This window comes from Seriola lalandi, unplaced genomic scaffold, assembly GCF_002814215.2.
Source record: "Seriola lalandi dorsalis isolate HSWRI2012SDOR001 ecotype SW California unplaced genomic scaffold, Sedor1 jcf7180002054901, whole genome shotgun sequence".
Lineage (NCBI taxonomy): Eukaryota > Metazoa > Chordata > Actinopteri > Carangiformes > Carangidae > Seriola > Seriola lalandi.
Window position 1 is genome coordinate 6786214 of NW_019525453.1, and position 17146 is coordinate 6803359.

General features: G+C 39.7%; 1 protein-coding gene across 1 annotated transcript in view; it reads left to right on the plus strand.

Annotated features, from left to right (window-relative positions):
• Positions 1 to 17146, plus strand: part of man1a1 (mannosidase, alpha, class 1A, member 1) — a 141305-nt gene that overhangs the window by 94470 nt on the left and 29689 nt on the right. Inside the window, exon 5 of the mRNA XM_023430152.2 lies at positions 7844 to 7938. Coding sequence (XP_023285920.1) covers positions 7844 to 7938 — 95 coding nt within the window. The remainder of the gene's footprint in view (positions 1 to 7843; positions 7939 to 17146) is intronic.

The following is a 17146-nucleotide window of genomic DNA, read 5'->3' on the forward strand; positions in this document are numbered from 1 at the left end:
CCCCCCCCCCCCCCCCCCGTACACCACCTTCCAAACATCAGGCAGACAAACACTCTGTATCTGCTAGCAGGCGATGTTTGCTGTCACATCCACCATATAGACTTAAAAAGTCAATGGCCAAAAAAAGCTGCACCCAGCTTGTATGTAAATACAGCTGCATGAACTTTTTATGTGTGTGTGCTAATCAAGGAAGCAGCAAGGTAGATGAATTACAGATAAAAAATAAAAAAAAAGGAAATGAAGAAATAGAGCATAAGGTGGAGAGGAGTTTCATGGAGAGAATTTGAGAGGAAGTGGGAGAAAGAGCATAAATCAAGTTTAAGGTCTTCAGAAGTGAGAAAAGATGTCAGTGAAATACAGAGGGGGGAGTTGATGAAGGGTAGAGGGGAGGAGGGTGGAGAAGAGGGCAGTGTGTCAGGATCCAGGAGGGAGGAGAAGGCAGGCGGGGGTGTCGGCACGCGTGGCTCGCTCCCTCCCCGCGTAGACTGCTGTAATCTGGGCCACATGTCCCACAAGGCCTGTTGGTCACCCGGAGGCCTGGCTGGGTGATTCATCTTAGTTAGGAAGCTGTCCAAGAGACTCTCTATGGACTGCAACACATAATCATACACACACACACACACATACACACAGCTTATGTTTCTGCTTGGGGAAGTGAAGCTGGAAGCTTGATTAGGTGAACTCACACACACACTCACACATACTTAACATGTTAAAATCCTTGCAGGGACCTTCCACTGTCAGCGTCTGACTCTAATCTAAACCTTATTCTATACATGAATTTAAACCTTAATTCATTTAATTTGGCTTTGAAGAAGCCTATACAGGTATATACCTACACAACTTGTGTAGTTTACTGAGGCTTTACCATCACCTCCTCCAAACACACCACAGAAAGAACCACAGTCCTCAGTCCTTCAGTCCCAGGCTCGAGAACAAAAAAGGAAGTGGACTTTGAGTTGAGGTAATTTTGTCAACTGCTGTTTTCTAAAGTCAAGAAATAACTGTCCAGCTCAACTTTAATGTCGACACGGATGGAAAGTCCAAAAAGTGCTCAGAATCATGGACATCAACATCAATTTAAAAAAATAAACCAATTAAGTTGAGTTGAGATGGTTCTGTCAAAAGTTAGAAACATCTTTCAACCAAATCATTAGTTTAACTCAATAATTTAAAGTAGTATTTGAAGTGCCAACATTGGCATGTGATATACTGTAAGTAAACCTGTATCCGCTTCGACCCACAGTGCCACGCTTAGTATAGTTGTGTGTGTGCAGGGAGCTTTCCAAATTTTCAATTCAGATTCTATTGTGTGAACTTTTTTCATTTCCATTTTAATTTGTCTGGATAATTGGGGCACACTAGGGATTTGTTTACAACCTGTGTAATTATTAGTCTGCTGGCGTTGTTTGCTGTTCTCGAGTCATTTTTTATTGATGCTGCTCTGGTCCTACGTCTGAGCAATTAATTAAATTGTTGAGAACTCTATTTTCACTGTGTCTGATTGGACTTCCAGAAATCTACGGTCCCTCTGTAAAGGAGCCTCAGTTATAGATCCTTTGACACTCTTGTTTGCAATGTTAACAAACTATCTTTCTAGGTTAATATTTTGGGTTTCATCACAGTGCAGAGGTTTTCAGTGACGTCATCTTTCTGTTTCAGAAATTTGAGTCTTCATTGTTTAAAAAAAGATGCGATACTGACAACGCCTGTATTAATTGACAGTTGGCCTTGTCACAGTCCATATCCTGTGGAAATACAAGTCATGTTTATGTAAGAGATGCATTGACTTGTCTGATGTACTTACTTTCCCTCAACCTGCCTCACTCACTTCATTTAGTGTTTTCCTACAGTAAATGTCTCAGATCCTCCAGAGAACCTGTCAGAAATCCAACTGGTGGTTTTACTTATAAAATAACAATAATACTGGCAAGAGAAAAATATTTAAATCGTTGTGCGTCATGCCTGTTGCAGTGGTGTGGTGCAACTCGGCTCGACTAGTGTAGAAACAAAATGATTTAGGTGGTTGAAATTGTTTCTGTCGTCTCTCATTTTCTTTGTTCTTGAAATATCTTGAACCCTAAACCTAACCTTCTAATCCTAAATCTAGGGTTTCCCCCCAAACCAAAATACCAGCCTTAAAATACCACACAGAGATGATGTAACTGGCTATAATGTCATTGCTTTATACAAACACACTAATTACACACCCAAGAAGAAGAGGGTTTTTACGAGGCAAACTCCCTGGTGGTACAAGTTGCATGTACGTAACTGCATCTCAAATGGGCATCCTGTGGTTTTCCCTCTCCCTTTCTCATGCTCTCTCTGGAACACACACTTTCTTCTTATTCTGTAGATTAAATGACTTTGTGGAGGGCAAACACAGTGGGTCAAACTTCCATAGGAAGGAAAGTAGAGCAAATGTTCCTCCCCTCCTTCCACCTCTTTTCTCTTTTCATTACTCATCGCAGCAGCTTTAACCAGTCTGTCGTCTCTGACCTGAATTATCACCATTGGTTTGGGTTTGTTGGTGTTTCTGTGGGGTGAACTGTTCCTTTACTGCGTCTGCCCTCTGTCACACACACCTCGAGGACAATAGAGGCTTTTTAAAATTACTGTTATTATGTTTATGCTCTACAGTATATGAGATATTGACTTTTAGATTTCAGCCTTATATTTGTTTTTGGAAGGCGATACCAAACTGAACTGAGCGATTGATATTTTGTTATACGGTGTCTTCAACATGTTTAAATGTGACCTATTACTCATGAAAACAAACATTCCATTATTTAGCGATTCTCCTAGAATGACATTAGTTAAAGGGTGAGACAACTACTCTAGTGAAACCCAAGATCCATAATCCTGCTTCCTCTAATAAGAATAAAACTTATTCATGCATGCCGGTAAGGAGTCTTACCAATTTGTCTCACTTAAATCAGTAGGCTGCATCACTGACAACCAGTATAATCAAATAGTACTTGAATTTAGAAACTGATACAGGAATCGTGTAAGATTGTGTCTCAACAACACAAAAAACATAAATATTTTTGATTAAAATCTGGTACAGGGACCAGCACTCTTGCCTCACAGCAAGCAGGTTCTGGGTTGGAACCTGCCAGCTGGCTGGAGCCTTTCTGTTGAGTTAGCACGTTCTCCTTATGTCTGTGTGGGTTTCTTCCAGGTACTCCAGCTTCATCTAAATTGTCCATAGGTGTATATGTGAGTATTAATGAACTATATGTCAGTGATAGACTGCTGACTTCTCCAGAGTGTATCCTTGCTCTAACTCAGTGTCAGCTGGGATCGGCTCCGGCCTCCCCTCGTACCTAAAGGAAAGCAGTACGGCTAATGAATGGCTGAATGAATATAAAAATATATATTTATTTATTAAAAAATGGTAGCAAAGATTGGACTCTGGGACATTTTGCAGTTGAAAAATAAACTTGTCATTGCTCTGGTGGACAAACTATGTAATAGCGAAAATGCTTTAAACCAATCAGCCGATATACTGACATGAGACAATGTCATTTATCAGACATTGATTACACTGACTGGATCATATCTTAGTTTGACATTTGGAAACTTGGGTAAGAGGTTGAATATGATTTGCAATCACTCATCTTTAAGTCGTTAAGTCCATTATAGCTAAAACTTCTACACCAAGCGACCATGAACAAGGAAATATCACCTGACTAGAATAAGAAGGAAAATACATTTTTGAAACGTCCTCAGAGGAATGCCAGATATAAAACCACTGCTGTGTTCCAGTGAAACCCTTGAATAGTGTAAGTTATTGTTTTGATAACTCATTTATTACCGCACATGCAAGATGACAGCACCAAATTCTTCCTGCCATCACTTTTGTCTTTATCAGTTCAAATATTATGCAGCATCCTCCGTGATCCGAACACAAGGACATCACAACGTGGCAGGTGTTTTAACGAGTAATCACAGATACAGTACTTATTAAAATAATAATCATGCGTGCTTCCTCAAAACATTCAGCTGGTGACTTCATCACCTGTCAGATACTGGTTTATACAGTTGCTAAGGTTAACATACACAAGCAAACACACAGTAGTAGTGAGGTAGTTCTTTTTTCCTGATAGACGATTTCTCAGAAGTGCCCAGGCATGTAATGTGATTATCAACATCGGTTTGCACTAATGACATCAGGCCAAAAGCTTTGCGCGTGTGTGTGTGTGTGTGTGTGTGCGTGCGTGTGCGCGTGTGTGCACTCCTCACTTTCTGTATAATTCAGTTGCTTATTAAAGCTTGTTGGCAGTTTGTTTGATGGCCTTGGACACAGGGTGTGTTTAATTTATTCTTCTGTGCATCCCTGGGAGTGTTTTTATTCTTCCCCTCAGTGTGCTCCTGGCATTATTAAAGGCATTAATCACGGGGATCTGACGCCTTGTTACGACATAGTCCTGCTCCCAAGGTGCAGCCCTGAAACACCTCTCTACACACACACACACACACACACACACACACACACACACACACACACACACATATATGTACAGTGGGGTAGGTCCTCCTGATGTGCAATCTAAAATCCCAGTGAGATATAATAGCATTTACATTAGCCGGTTTTACAGTTTCTCCAATACCAAACATGGTCATCCATCCCCAAGTCTCCCACCCTGGTCACAATATAATTTAAGTTACAATCTGACTGTTTTCATTTTATTGTCTGTCTCTTATCTTTCTCTGATGTTGTACCGGATTGTTTTTGTCAACACACTCCAGTCATCACCAGCAAACCTGTAGAGTTTTATTATTGAAACTGTTCTTAGTTTGAGGTTTCTCAAAACAGCATGAAATGTGCAATGACTTGGCAATATCTATTGGATCATATATTTTTATTCATGTGATGTATGTGATTAAAACGTACAATACACTTTCAGTAGAACCCAAAAGTATACAATAGATAAATATAAATAAATATGTATATGGACCAGAGTGCAAGGGTGTTTAAATGAATCATAGAATAGATGCATAGAGTCTGTTTGCACGAGGCAGGAATTATTATATTTATTCCTAATTATGTTTTTCTTACACCTACATTAATTGGCCTATCAGAGGCAGCACAACAAGCTGTAAACACAATATGTGCTGAACATGTTAATAAACAAGTAAATTTACATATGCAGCAGATATGAATATTAGCATTATTTGAACTGATGAATGTTTCTAAAATCAAACATAGTCATTGTCCTTCACAAAGATATCTGACTTTTGCAAAGGGTAATTAGTTTATTACAGGCTATAATTTACCATCCGCTGAAGTGAAGGACCTCTAGTCTGAGTCAGTGTGACAGAGACTGAAGAGGCCGGTGTGACATGAGGTGGCTTCACAGGAACCAAAGACATTTTTGTTGTAGAAAAATTCTGCAGCTAAACATTTCCTGTCTGGGCCTGCGATTCCGTGACACCATCAGATCGCCTACATTGATCTGATAGTTATTCCCCAAATGTACTTCTGACATGAATACCACCCTTCTGTTACCTCTCTTCCTGGTTCAACTCACATTAACCTTTTCCTGCCTTTTTAGCTGTCGAGTTGCCACATTGTTTTGACAAGTAGCCTCCCAAGCTTTTTCCTCGCAAATCTTTTTCTCCGCCCTGCCTCCATCCCTCACACCCTGATGAGTGGTAGATCTCCTGGGAACGGAGCTGCCAGCTCGCTGACAAAGTGTATACTACTGTACCACCTCTGAGTGTATGTGTTTGTGTGTGTGTGTGTGAATGAAAGATATTACTACAATGGAGAAAAGAATCATGGATGGATGATAACAAAAGGCAGGCTTGTAAATGCAGCCTCAAAACAAGTGGGGATACGGCGCAGAAGAGAAAAGTATTGTTGACCCATGTTTAAATGTGTAACATGTTTTACATTTCAATTGGTATTGAATGGTGGAACGTTATTAATACTACACACACTCATGAGGCTTGTGATCACATACCAGCTTTTGGTTGTGTAGCCAAAGAAGTGATAATGCTCCTGTGTGTCAAACCACATATTTCAACAAAGAAAGTGTTTGGTGTTCTCTGTCTTTGTGAGGTATTATAATTAATTAGAATAGGCGAACTTTATGAGAGCTGGTTTTGAATTTGAAAATGCAGCAACTCAAGTAAAGCTGGATAGGTTTATGAGAATGTGGTAAACAGTGCTGAAAAGCTTTGCTGCGTTTATATTGCGGTTTCTCAAGTCTTTCATGAATGTGCACATTCCAGTGTTTCATGTGGATGTAAATGACATCCTCCCCTTAACAAAGGAATTTCATTTGTAAAGGTTGATGACATAGCATTGCCTCAAAAATACTTTGATAATGTTTGTAGTCATCGTTCGTCAGAAGTGGCTGTTTCAGGTTTGACGTTTTTTTAACATTACACTACATTTACAGTGAGCCAAAAAAAATAAATTAAAAAAAACCGGCATGTTCATGTGGATTACAGTAGCAAACAGCCAAACTGAAACAGACATAGCGTCATTCTCGCTCTCGTCAGTGGCCAGCAGCAGCAGCAGCAGCAGCAGCAGTAGTTTGAGTGAAGCGGATGAAACTCTGGCAGCGGTGTGAAGCAGTCCACCACGTCTTGGGCCAAATCCCATTCCATCTTAACTGCCTGACTAAAGCCGTGCCAGGAGCCGAATATGGAAGTACTTCACTTTTACAGGCAACAAAGTCAGACACCTAAGAGCCGCCATAACCCACCGACCTCTCCTGACTAAAGCTGCTACAAAGCTGCCCAGTCACATATGCGAACACTAGAGCTGACACAGGAAATCTAAGTAGTTGTTTTGTTTTAAGATGCTATATAGATAAAGTTTACTTTTATTATAACTGAAATGGTGTATACTTGGATTTAATACACTCACTTCTGTTTAGGAGGAGTTTGTGTTTTTCTGTCAAGTTTAAGTCGAAGTTCTGTTACTTGTAGTGAGCAGGGAATCATTCATTCATTCAATCAAAATGTCATTCTCTTGTAGTCAGTCAGCATCATCATAGTCCGGTCACTCTGCCCATTTAGTTTGCACCACTTCAATTAGTTATGCTCAATCAGATGTAGAGGGATTCTTCCAGACTTATTTATTTATTTTCTTTTTTAGAATATCCCTAAATCCACTTATATAATAAACTGGTCTTAAAATGTTCCCATGATGCCTTTCAAAATATTCTGATCATGTGCTTCTTCTTCAGTTCCAGGCTTAATGTGTCGTTACATTATTATTTTGACTTTGAAGCCCTGTTCCAGTTGGAATAGCTTCACTGAGGAGTATCTTATAATTTCATTTTCACACTATGTAAGTGACATCGTAAAAGACTAAATAAAGTCAAGAATCTCTGTCATTTTCCTCAAATTACAGATGGAAAACATTCATGTGTTGTAGCTGCAAGCAACAACAAGACAGGCAGGGAAAGATATTGGCAAAAGATTACAAGGAGAAAAGGAAGGAGACAGGAAAGAGGGAAAGCCTGGAATAAAGGGATGAAAAGAGCGGAAGGAAGGAGGGAAGGACTGGGATACAAGTGTAAGCTATAAACTTTATACTGAGAGGAAAATGTGTTTTTTTTTTCAGATGTTTTAAAGTTTTTTTTCTGATTTTACATGATTTTACCTTCAAGTGTTGTTTCAGAGTCAAGTTCAAATTGTTGAGTCATGGTTCTGATGTTGAATGTTTTAGTTGTGTAAAAAATACTTATCGGATGCTTTTTCTTCCCCCTCTGCCTTTATGGTGTACGTGGTCTTTCCCAAGAGTTGATCAGGAAAATGTAAAATCCTCTTTGAGCAAGAAGAAACCTCTTGTAATGAGACACTCTCTGTCTTTCTTTCTCAGGTTTTCCGTAGAAAGGCGGTGGAGCTGGGAGAAAAGCTGCTGCCAGCCTTCAAAACGCCCACCGGCATCCCCTGGGCTCTGCTTAACCTCAAGAGGTAGAACACACACACACCCACACACACACACACACACACACACTCTCACTTATTTGCTCTTTCTCACACAGCAGTCCACACTGGTGGTATTTGAGGCAGCCGTTCTGTTTTGAAGGTTTGATTCTTTAAAGAGCTCTGTGGTCCGGCGCCTGATGTGAGGTGGGCGAACACAGGCTCCATATATTTCACTCTCGCACACAGAGCTGAGATGTTTTAGTTTTAAATGACAGGGCCGACTTGTCAGGCAGAAGTCCTTTTCCTTTTTTTCATCAAGGACTGCATTTCAGTGGCTGGACCCGAAGGTAAACTACACTCAGAAGACAAACCAAAAGTTTCTGAATTCTCTGAGTGGTTTAAAGGTCACAGTCAGTCGGTTTATTACTGTCAAGAGGTTGATGCTACACACATCCAGAAAACACACATACACACACACACACACACACACACACAAGATGGAATTATAAAACCAGTTGTCAGTTTGATAAAAATCCTCCATCTCTGATTTGCTGGATGTGATTCACTATGATTGATCACATATTTCTTGTAGCATTGCGTGGCTGTACACACTAACACACTGGGCCTTTAATTTACAGTACTTTGGTCTTAAAGTGCTAAAATGTAAAGCTGAAGCTGTAAAATGTAGCATAGTATGGGTTCATTAAAGGATATGAAAGGAAATTTCTTTTTAAATACTGAACATGAAACATGTACATTGTACATCAGATGTTTTAGTCACCTTCTTGAGGCTTTTTATCAACAGAGAAATATTGAGAAACCAAAAAGAATGAATGTAAACTAACAATATTTGTCTTTATCTATTAATCAATATTTTATATGTATTTATCTAGTGGCCCGTAAATAGTCATAACACTAGTTAAAAATGACCATTATAATTGTGAGCTGACTGGAGATCTCCATCTTTCATTAAAGTCGCTTTATTGATATATTTAGAGTTTACTACAAAATCAAATGACAATTTGAAAACAATTACACCAAAGAGGGTCGCTCCTAGTGATGAACTAGAATAACCTCCAGTCTCTGCAGCTTCCCTCGCCTCGATGGAGCTTCACAGTGACTTTCAGCTCTTTGTTTATCTGTCTGGCCCACAACTTAACTATTTTCTTTCACTTACCGCTCTCGTGGCGTTGTTTTTGGCAGCAGCGGGCAGTTTTTTCCAGCTAAAGAAAAAAAAAGCTAAAGATAAACTCACTGTACACTACCCCTGCTCAGCAGCAACCAGTACACAAACAAAGTTCACAACTGGCTGGTGAACATAGTGGAGAATGCAGCAGCTAAAGATCCAGATATTTCCCTCAGGATGTGGTGGAGACCAAAGACAGAGCAAAAACTGAGCAAGCATTTAGTTGAGTAAATTGAACTATATGTAAAGTTTTATTCAATGCAATAAAAATACATTTGCAATTATAAAATTGACAAGTATGATTAAAGAATTGACAAGTTATTATATTATTGTATTATTACATTTTACAATATTAACTTCAGCTCTCAGAAACTGTTGCAGAAAAATCGGAGTGTCTGTCTCCTAAAACAGAGGAAACGTGAACAGTCTTGATGAAGGGAGCACTCTTTTTATTTCCTCCATTTTCTCTATATCTGTCTTTCCCCAGAGAGAGACAGGACACTTTGCTGTTTGTCAGCCGTTAATTAAAAAGCAGGTTGTCATGACGATAAACGTGCTGTAACAAATTAATTTTCTTTCTGTCTGTATGGGTGAATGGACTCTGCCCCTCCCTTGTCCCTCTCTTAGGAGGGAGAAACACCCCTGGGACAGGCTGTGTGTGTGTGTGTGTGTGTGTGTGTGTGTGTGTGTGTGTGTGTGTGTGTGTGTGTGTGTGTGTGTACATGCACATGTATGTGGGTGTGCATGCACAATTCCCTAGAGGACTCAGCAGATTGGTGGTGTTGATGACTTTACCTGCATGACTGAGCTATGATAGCTTGAAAGCAAACACACACTCTCCCAAATCCCTACACACACACACACACACAACACACACACACACACACACGCTCACACATATTCCCATGCATCCATCCATACCATCTGTTGCAGGACTCCTTGCTCTTGTTGTCTCTGCAGACAGACTCTGGCTGTATGTTTGGGGTTGTTGCCATGCAGCAGAATGAATGTGGGGCCAATTAGACACCTCCCTGATGGGACTGCGTGACGGATAAGACTCTAGACAACCAAAACTTTCGAATGTTTTCATCAAACAGCGAGGCTCTGGCAACATGGCAAATTCCGATGTTTCGCCATGAAACAGGAAGTTGTTGTAACTGAAATATATATTGTCCAATCTGCCCCAAACTTCACATGTTTGATAATAGGTCCCATACTGAAGACATCTGCATACTAATACAAAGTCATAGTCATAACGCCAACAGAAAACAGGAAGTAACCCTTGAGTGATAATCATCATTTGATTTACATGACATTTTCATGGTCTGGTTTTCACGTGATGTACAGGAACATAATGCATGTTGGCTGCATTTCGTGGACTCGTGGCCTCCTGGCAGAGCCACATGAGGTGCCTGCGCAACATTGCTTGCAGCTTTGATAATATCTTTGTTTCTTTCCAATCCTTTGTGTGAGTATCTGTTGTTCTGGATCATATAAGTGACATTACAGAGAAGTTGAAGGGTCAATAACCTGTTTGTTGCTGAAGAAATAGAAATAAAACGTTCTCAGTGGTTGAATTGTCTGCAGCATAAATACCCTTTTATTCAGAGTTTCCCAGTTTGAATTCATTTATTTTTTGTGTTCCGGTTAGACAGAGACAGAGACAGAAACAGATGAAGAGTTTATATAAATGGGTAGTTGAGGAGAAACATCAGTGAAGCACTTTTGAAGCAGTGTGGTTAGGAGCTGTTAGACTTCCTACATAACCTTGACCCAGATTGAAGCAGCATAAATCTGTAAAACACACAGACACACCAGCAAACAAGGCCCAATTATCATATTTTCCTTTTATCCCCATTGCTTCTCTCTCTCTCTCTCTCTCTCTCTCTCTTTTGTTCTCAATTCCTTCATTCTCCTTCATTTTATTACTTTAAATTATTTTCTCACAGCGCACTCTCCTGTATTCCCTCTCCGTCCTTTACTCACTCCCTCCTCACTCCATCTTACCTTGAGCGACCCAGTATCTCCTTCTGTTTCAGGACGTCACACTGTAGGTCCACTCCACTCTGTGGCCTTGTTCTCTTTATTCTCTCTCTGCAGTTTTCATCACTCTGCCCTGTAGCTATCTGCAGAGCCCAAGAGGGGCCACAAGAAATAAGGGCACAGTTTAAAGCATGCTGCTGCTTCTACACAAGTAAACCTTGTTTGCTCACAGTTTTAATTTTAGAGAACAAGATAAATGCCACTTCCTCAGTCTGGTGATGTCTTACAAACTTTTTACTCTGAAGTTATGGGTTTGCAGTTTGTCTAGACAAAGTAATGAGTCCCAAGTTAAATAGCAAAAGTGAACTTTGCATTGAAAGCGCACATTCACATCATCTCAAAGGATTTAATTTGCATGTAAATAAATACAGACTGCCTTAAGAGGTTTTGAGTTATGCCTGTGACAACACCATCTAAGTGGTGTCACTGCATACTTGTTTGTGATTGTCACCTCATTGAATCTGGTTCTTTAGTTGGCTATTGGGCTTTTAAAGAGTAACTTAACACCAGGCTGAAAAGCACTTTACCTGCCAGGTCTGGTTGAAAGTTTCAATCCAGTTTCACCTCTGATCACAGCCACAATCACTGCTGTGGTTACAGGCATCACCTGGATCCTGGAGGATACCTGCACATTACTGTGGCAAAGTGAGAAGTCTAAAGGTCCCACATTGTATAAAAGGTAGATTTCCATTTGCTGTTTGATGATAAAGCAGGTCTAGGTTCTATATTAATACTGTGAAAGTATCAAAGCACTCAGTCCACAGAGAAATGCACACAGCCTGTATTCAGAAACTGAGCCTTAAAACCAGCTGTCAGGACTTCTGGAACTTTGTGATGTCACAACAAAGCAGTCACCGCTTGCAGCCATGCCCCAAGCCCCGCCCACCTGGGAAATCTTGTCTTGATATCCAGTTGTTTTACTTTCAGAAGACACATAAAACAGCCTCAACTTGGCCCCATGGGAGGTCCGATAAATGAGGTACACAGTGTGTCTGAAAGGATCAAAGGCTGGCCCTGGACTCAGAGATCCATCTGCCTTATTTTTCCTCATCTCTCTCTCTCTCTATCTTTCCCTCTCTTTGTATATAAACCCATTGATTGCCACTAACTGAGCGGAAAATGCTGCTACGATCCGATTTGCCCAATTGATCTGCCGCAGACTCGGGTCCTACCAGAGCATATCTCAGGCCGCTGCAGTCAGACAGATAAGAGCATTTGTCCCTGATTTTAGTTTCGATTATTAGAGTAAAAAGAATCACAAAGAACTGCGTCTCTGACACAATGGCAGTGTCGCTTCCAATGAAATGTTCTATAAAGGATTAGGATTAGACAAAATTGTTAATAAGTTTTAAATGTACTTTAGTGTCACTACATAGAAAAGTAGGAATTAACATGGCAAATTAAATGATGCATCGATTTGATTTTACTGAGGGAAAGACTCAGAACTGTTTCCTGCTGCCTATCAGTAATGTCTTTTTCAACTTTAGTGGCTGAATAATGATGAATAATGATAGTCCAAGCCAGACAAGGAAAGAGTTTTTTTACAAAGTAAAGCTGAATATTTTTGCATGTTTGTACCACAGGATTAATTTCCACCCAGCTATGGTTTAAATGACACAATTCGTACCTAAGATATTGACATGAGTGTAAATGCCTCATGTAATTGCTCCAAATGAATGCAGAAAATAATGGGAACATCAAATAGTTGTAAATCCCACATACAGCAGAAAAGTTTATGTCCCCATATTCGTGGTGCCGCACTTCAACAGGAGAAGCTGTAGCAGCACTCTAACAACCAACCAACCAATCGCTTCCCCTTCGTCCTTTCACACACATTCGCATACACACACACTCGTTACCCAGTTGTTATCTGCTTCAGCCAGTATGTCCCATAGCTCTTCTATTAACATTCAGGCTGATAAAGCTCTTGCAAATCACTCCCACTGCACTGCATACTGACTGGCCTTAATGGGATGAGACATTGTGTGTATGTGTGTATACACGTGTATATAAGTGTGTGTGTGTGTGTGTGTGTGTGTGTGTGTGTGTGCGCATGTTGCATTGTGTTGTGTTGAGGTGTCTGGATATGTGCTCCACCCTGAAATTAACTGTTCATTCCTCTCCACATGCATCATGGTGATGATTGTGTCCCACACACACACACACACACTCACACTCTCACATACACACATCTATTTTTTTCTGTGTAATTGGCATTAAATGGTTGAAAAAACACTCAAACATTCAATTGACAAACAGCGTTCTAAGAGAAGACGTTTGCTTGAAACGGAAAATGGCAAATAGATGTTTTGAAACGTTAAATGGTAAATTTCAGTCAGATGTCAGTGAGGTTTGGCACTGTTTTATTACTTTCTGCTTATTGGGATGCAGAGATGCTCCACTTGGATATGATCTCTTTCCTTCCTTCTTGTGCAGACTTTGCTCTCTCAGAGAAATAAATATACAGCACACATCTCCACCAACAGCCACCATTACAGGATGCACAAACTAGATATCTACTCTGTAGCCAAACTGCTGCTAAAAGCAACATCATCATCTTAATGACGCTGCACAGTCCGAGCTAACTCCTTTGCCCCTGCTCTCTTTTCTAATTTCACAGAAGAAAATGTCAGCTTTGGGCAGATTTTTCCTACTTCAGCCACAGACTCCGCGGCTAAAGCAATCAATCCTGAGTTCTTGGGGCCTTGGAGTTTGATTAATAGGCCTAGATGGAGAATTGCTCCAGTAGCAGAGCACTGGGTGACCCTTTAAAGTGCCACTCTGTCATGCAGTCTTTTCTTTTCGGTGTGATATGAACATGAACTTTTTAATCCAGTGGACGTGTGGAAATTCTCTGCATAATAGAAACTGATGACAGTATAATAACGTTCAGAGCTACTTTAGAGTGAAACAGCAGAATAAGGTCTGTAGTGCCTAACAGAAGGACATTTACATTAACACCTATATCAGAGAACAAAGTGTCATCAGCATAGCAGCAGCAGCATAAGTCATGAAGAGGGATAAGAAAGTCATGAATGGGGTTAGCAGATGAGCCCAAAATGATCTGTAATGATGTATGTTGAAAGGATGTCATTTTTTCTACTTAAGCTAATAAATATGTACTATCAGGTAGTGGGCAAATCATAGAAAGCAGAGATTTCGAGAACTATTGTATACATTACATATACACAGTTATATCCAGAAGAGAGGACTTGAAGGCTTTCTTTGTGTGGTTGAGGTCCAGTAGCTTCCAACAAAAAAAACAAACAACACATTTTGGTGAATTGATAAAAAACAAATCTTTTCAATCAACTATTATAAAAATGGATTGATCATTTAAGTCCTTGTCAAACAAATATACTAAATATTTAATGGTTCCAAGTTCTGCAGTGAGATCATTTGCTGCTTTTTTTGTGTCAGACATTATAGTAAACAGAATTTATTTGAGTTTTGTACTATTTGTTGGACAAAACAAAACTGTACCTTGGGCTCTGAAAAAATTTAAATGGGACATTTTTTTTACTGATAGTGCAATGTGAGTTCAAAAAAATTGGCTGATTAACTGACAAAGAAAACAATGATGATCTCACATCCAGGATTTAGGCACAAGTCCTTTAAACAATCCATCTGCTCAATAAGTGTCAGCTGAAAGGTCTGATATAACAGTCAACAAAGTTCAAAGGTCAGCAGAGTTCTACACATACGAAAATTATCCTAAGGTACAGTGAAACCTGCTAACATACTTTATGTTGGTGTTTTGGTAATTACTACTAGCTACTAATAGCTAAACGATATTGGTGGTGTCATGCTGTTTCATCCGGTTGGTGGGTTTAAATGAGGTCATGTGAATTAATTGGAGTGAATTTAGAACAAGCTGTTAAAGGTAGCATTATTAGCTGTTTGTAATGAGTTATAAAGCCCAATGAAAACTGGATTTCTGAGGTGATACAGCTACAATGTTTTAGACTTGAAAAAGTAAAAGTCTGAAAATTATATTGGTGCTCTTATGAGTTGTTTTTGTAAGGCTTTGTGGCCTTCGTCTTCATTTTGAGGTTGATGGTGTATCAGTTTTTAAGGTGTGTGGGTGGCAGAGGTGTCGACTCGAGTCATAAATTTGATGACTTTAGACTCAATTTGACAGAATCAAAAAAGATTTGCAGCTTCAAAATACTTGATACTTTACACCAAGCCCAAAGATGAGAAAGTTTTCCATACATTGATTTATTTGTGGCGTCCCACCACAATATCAACATGGACGGCCACATATTGATTTTCTGTTTTATCATTTATGGTCATGCTGCTTCTGTGTCCTCTGCTCTGCTCTCTGCGCCGGGCGAGCCTGCTACTACACACACACACACACACACACACACACATACATACACAAACACACGCACAGCAAACAGCAGATCAGAGAGGCCACGCTGTCTGGACACAGTTAGCCACGTAGGTAGCCACTCAAAGATTACTCGAGTTTTAAACAGTTACATAAATACAATACAAAGTACAAAGCCAATGAGTACTGTATCAAACTGTTCAACAACCATCTAGAAAAATGATATTTTCTACTGTTTTGTCAGTTACACAACCACAACACGCTGATTAAACAAATTAGCATAGAATCTAAAGCGAAAGCAGTCTGTATGTTTAACTGATTCTCTTAGTTTCCCACGAATCTTAAAATGTTGTAAACTGAGCTGCTGAGCTGAGACAGACCGGCCTCTTCTCTCTACCAGCGCTACCTGCAGGCAGTGAATCACAGCAGCAGAGGGAGGAGGACAGAGGACAGGAGGAAGGACTGATGCTGACTCATGTCTGTTCTTCATTCTGTGTAAACTTCACTTAGTATTTTGATGTCAGGAATATCATTAATTTTACTGACATTTTAGATTTGTTTCCAGCGATTATTGAGATTGCAGTGGCTTTGCTGTTGCTGCTGTAGAAACGGTATTCAGTTGTGTTTAAAATATGAATCAATTTTAATCCTGTTATGAATTTATTCTTTTTAAAAAATGATTTAAAATAAAACACAATTCTTTGGTAATGAAAAAAAAGCATTAATGAACTGAATGAAATGAGTCGGGTGGATTAGGATATAGATAAGAGCAAATCGCAGTTTAAATCCCTAAACTCACTGTGAGCCTTGTTTAACCAGTGTTATTTTGTCATTATATTTATTGAGCACAGTGAGATCACCCACAGAAATGTGAAGAATTACTTAATTTGCCCGATTTAAAGTGCAATTTAAATCATTTGTGTAGATTTAATAGATATTGAAGACATAAAAATTATGTTAATCAATATCACTTGGTTCCAATCTAGGTAAGTCTTATATTAGAGCACCATATTTTCACTCTTTTCAAACAAAGCTAGCTTCTACTGATAGCATGTGAGGAACATCGGTTTAAGTCCTCTCTTAAACATCTGCAGGCGAGGCATTTAGGGGATGTCTGTAAATTGAAGCTTCAGAAAACTACCTGGGTTACACTCTCCCCCTCTAAAGTGCATGAGTCTAATTAAGCAGCAGCACAACAAACCTGTTCCGGCACCTGAAACAAAGGCTGATATCAGCTCTCATTCCAAATTCCAAAATGGCAGCTAAAAAGCAGCATATTTCAGCTGCTCAGTTTACCAGAGCCACCGTGTATGACAACAGATATTGTTGTTGTTGATATGGCATCGAAACCCAATATTTAGGCCTTGGGACTTTAGTGGAAAGACCTAAGACTTTTTTGGCTTGCAAAACAGGGACTTACTGGAAGGACAAAGGTGGGAACCCTTATACAGTAGGTGTCCTTACCATAACCACAGCAGACACACACTCAGGGTATTGGTAGTAACACAATCTCATTGCCCTGAGGCACTTTTTTAACAACAAAGAAAAGTCTGGCATTCAGGCTATCCAAAAATGTCTTTCTTTTTTTTTTTTTTTTTTTTTTTTAAGCTCACATACAGAAATGCACACACTCATTCCCCGTACAGCTCTCCTCGGCAGTTACCTAAGGCGGTGGAAGGCAGCCATGA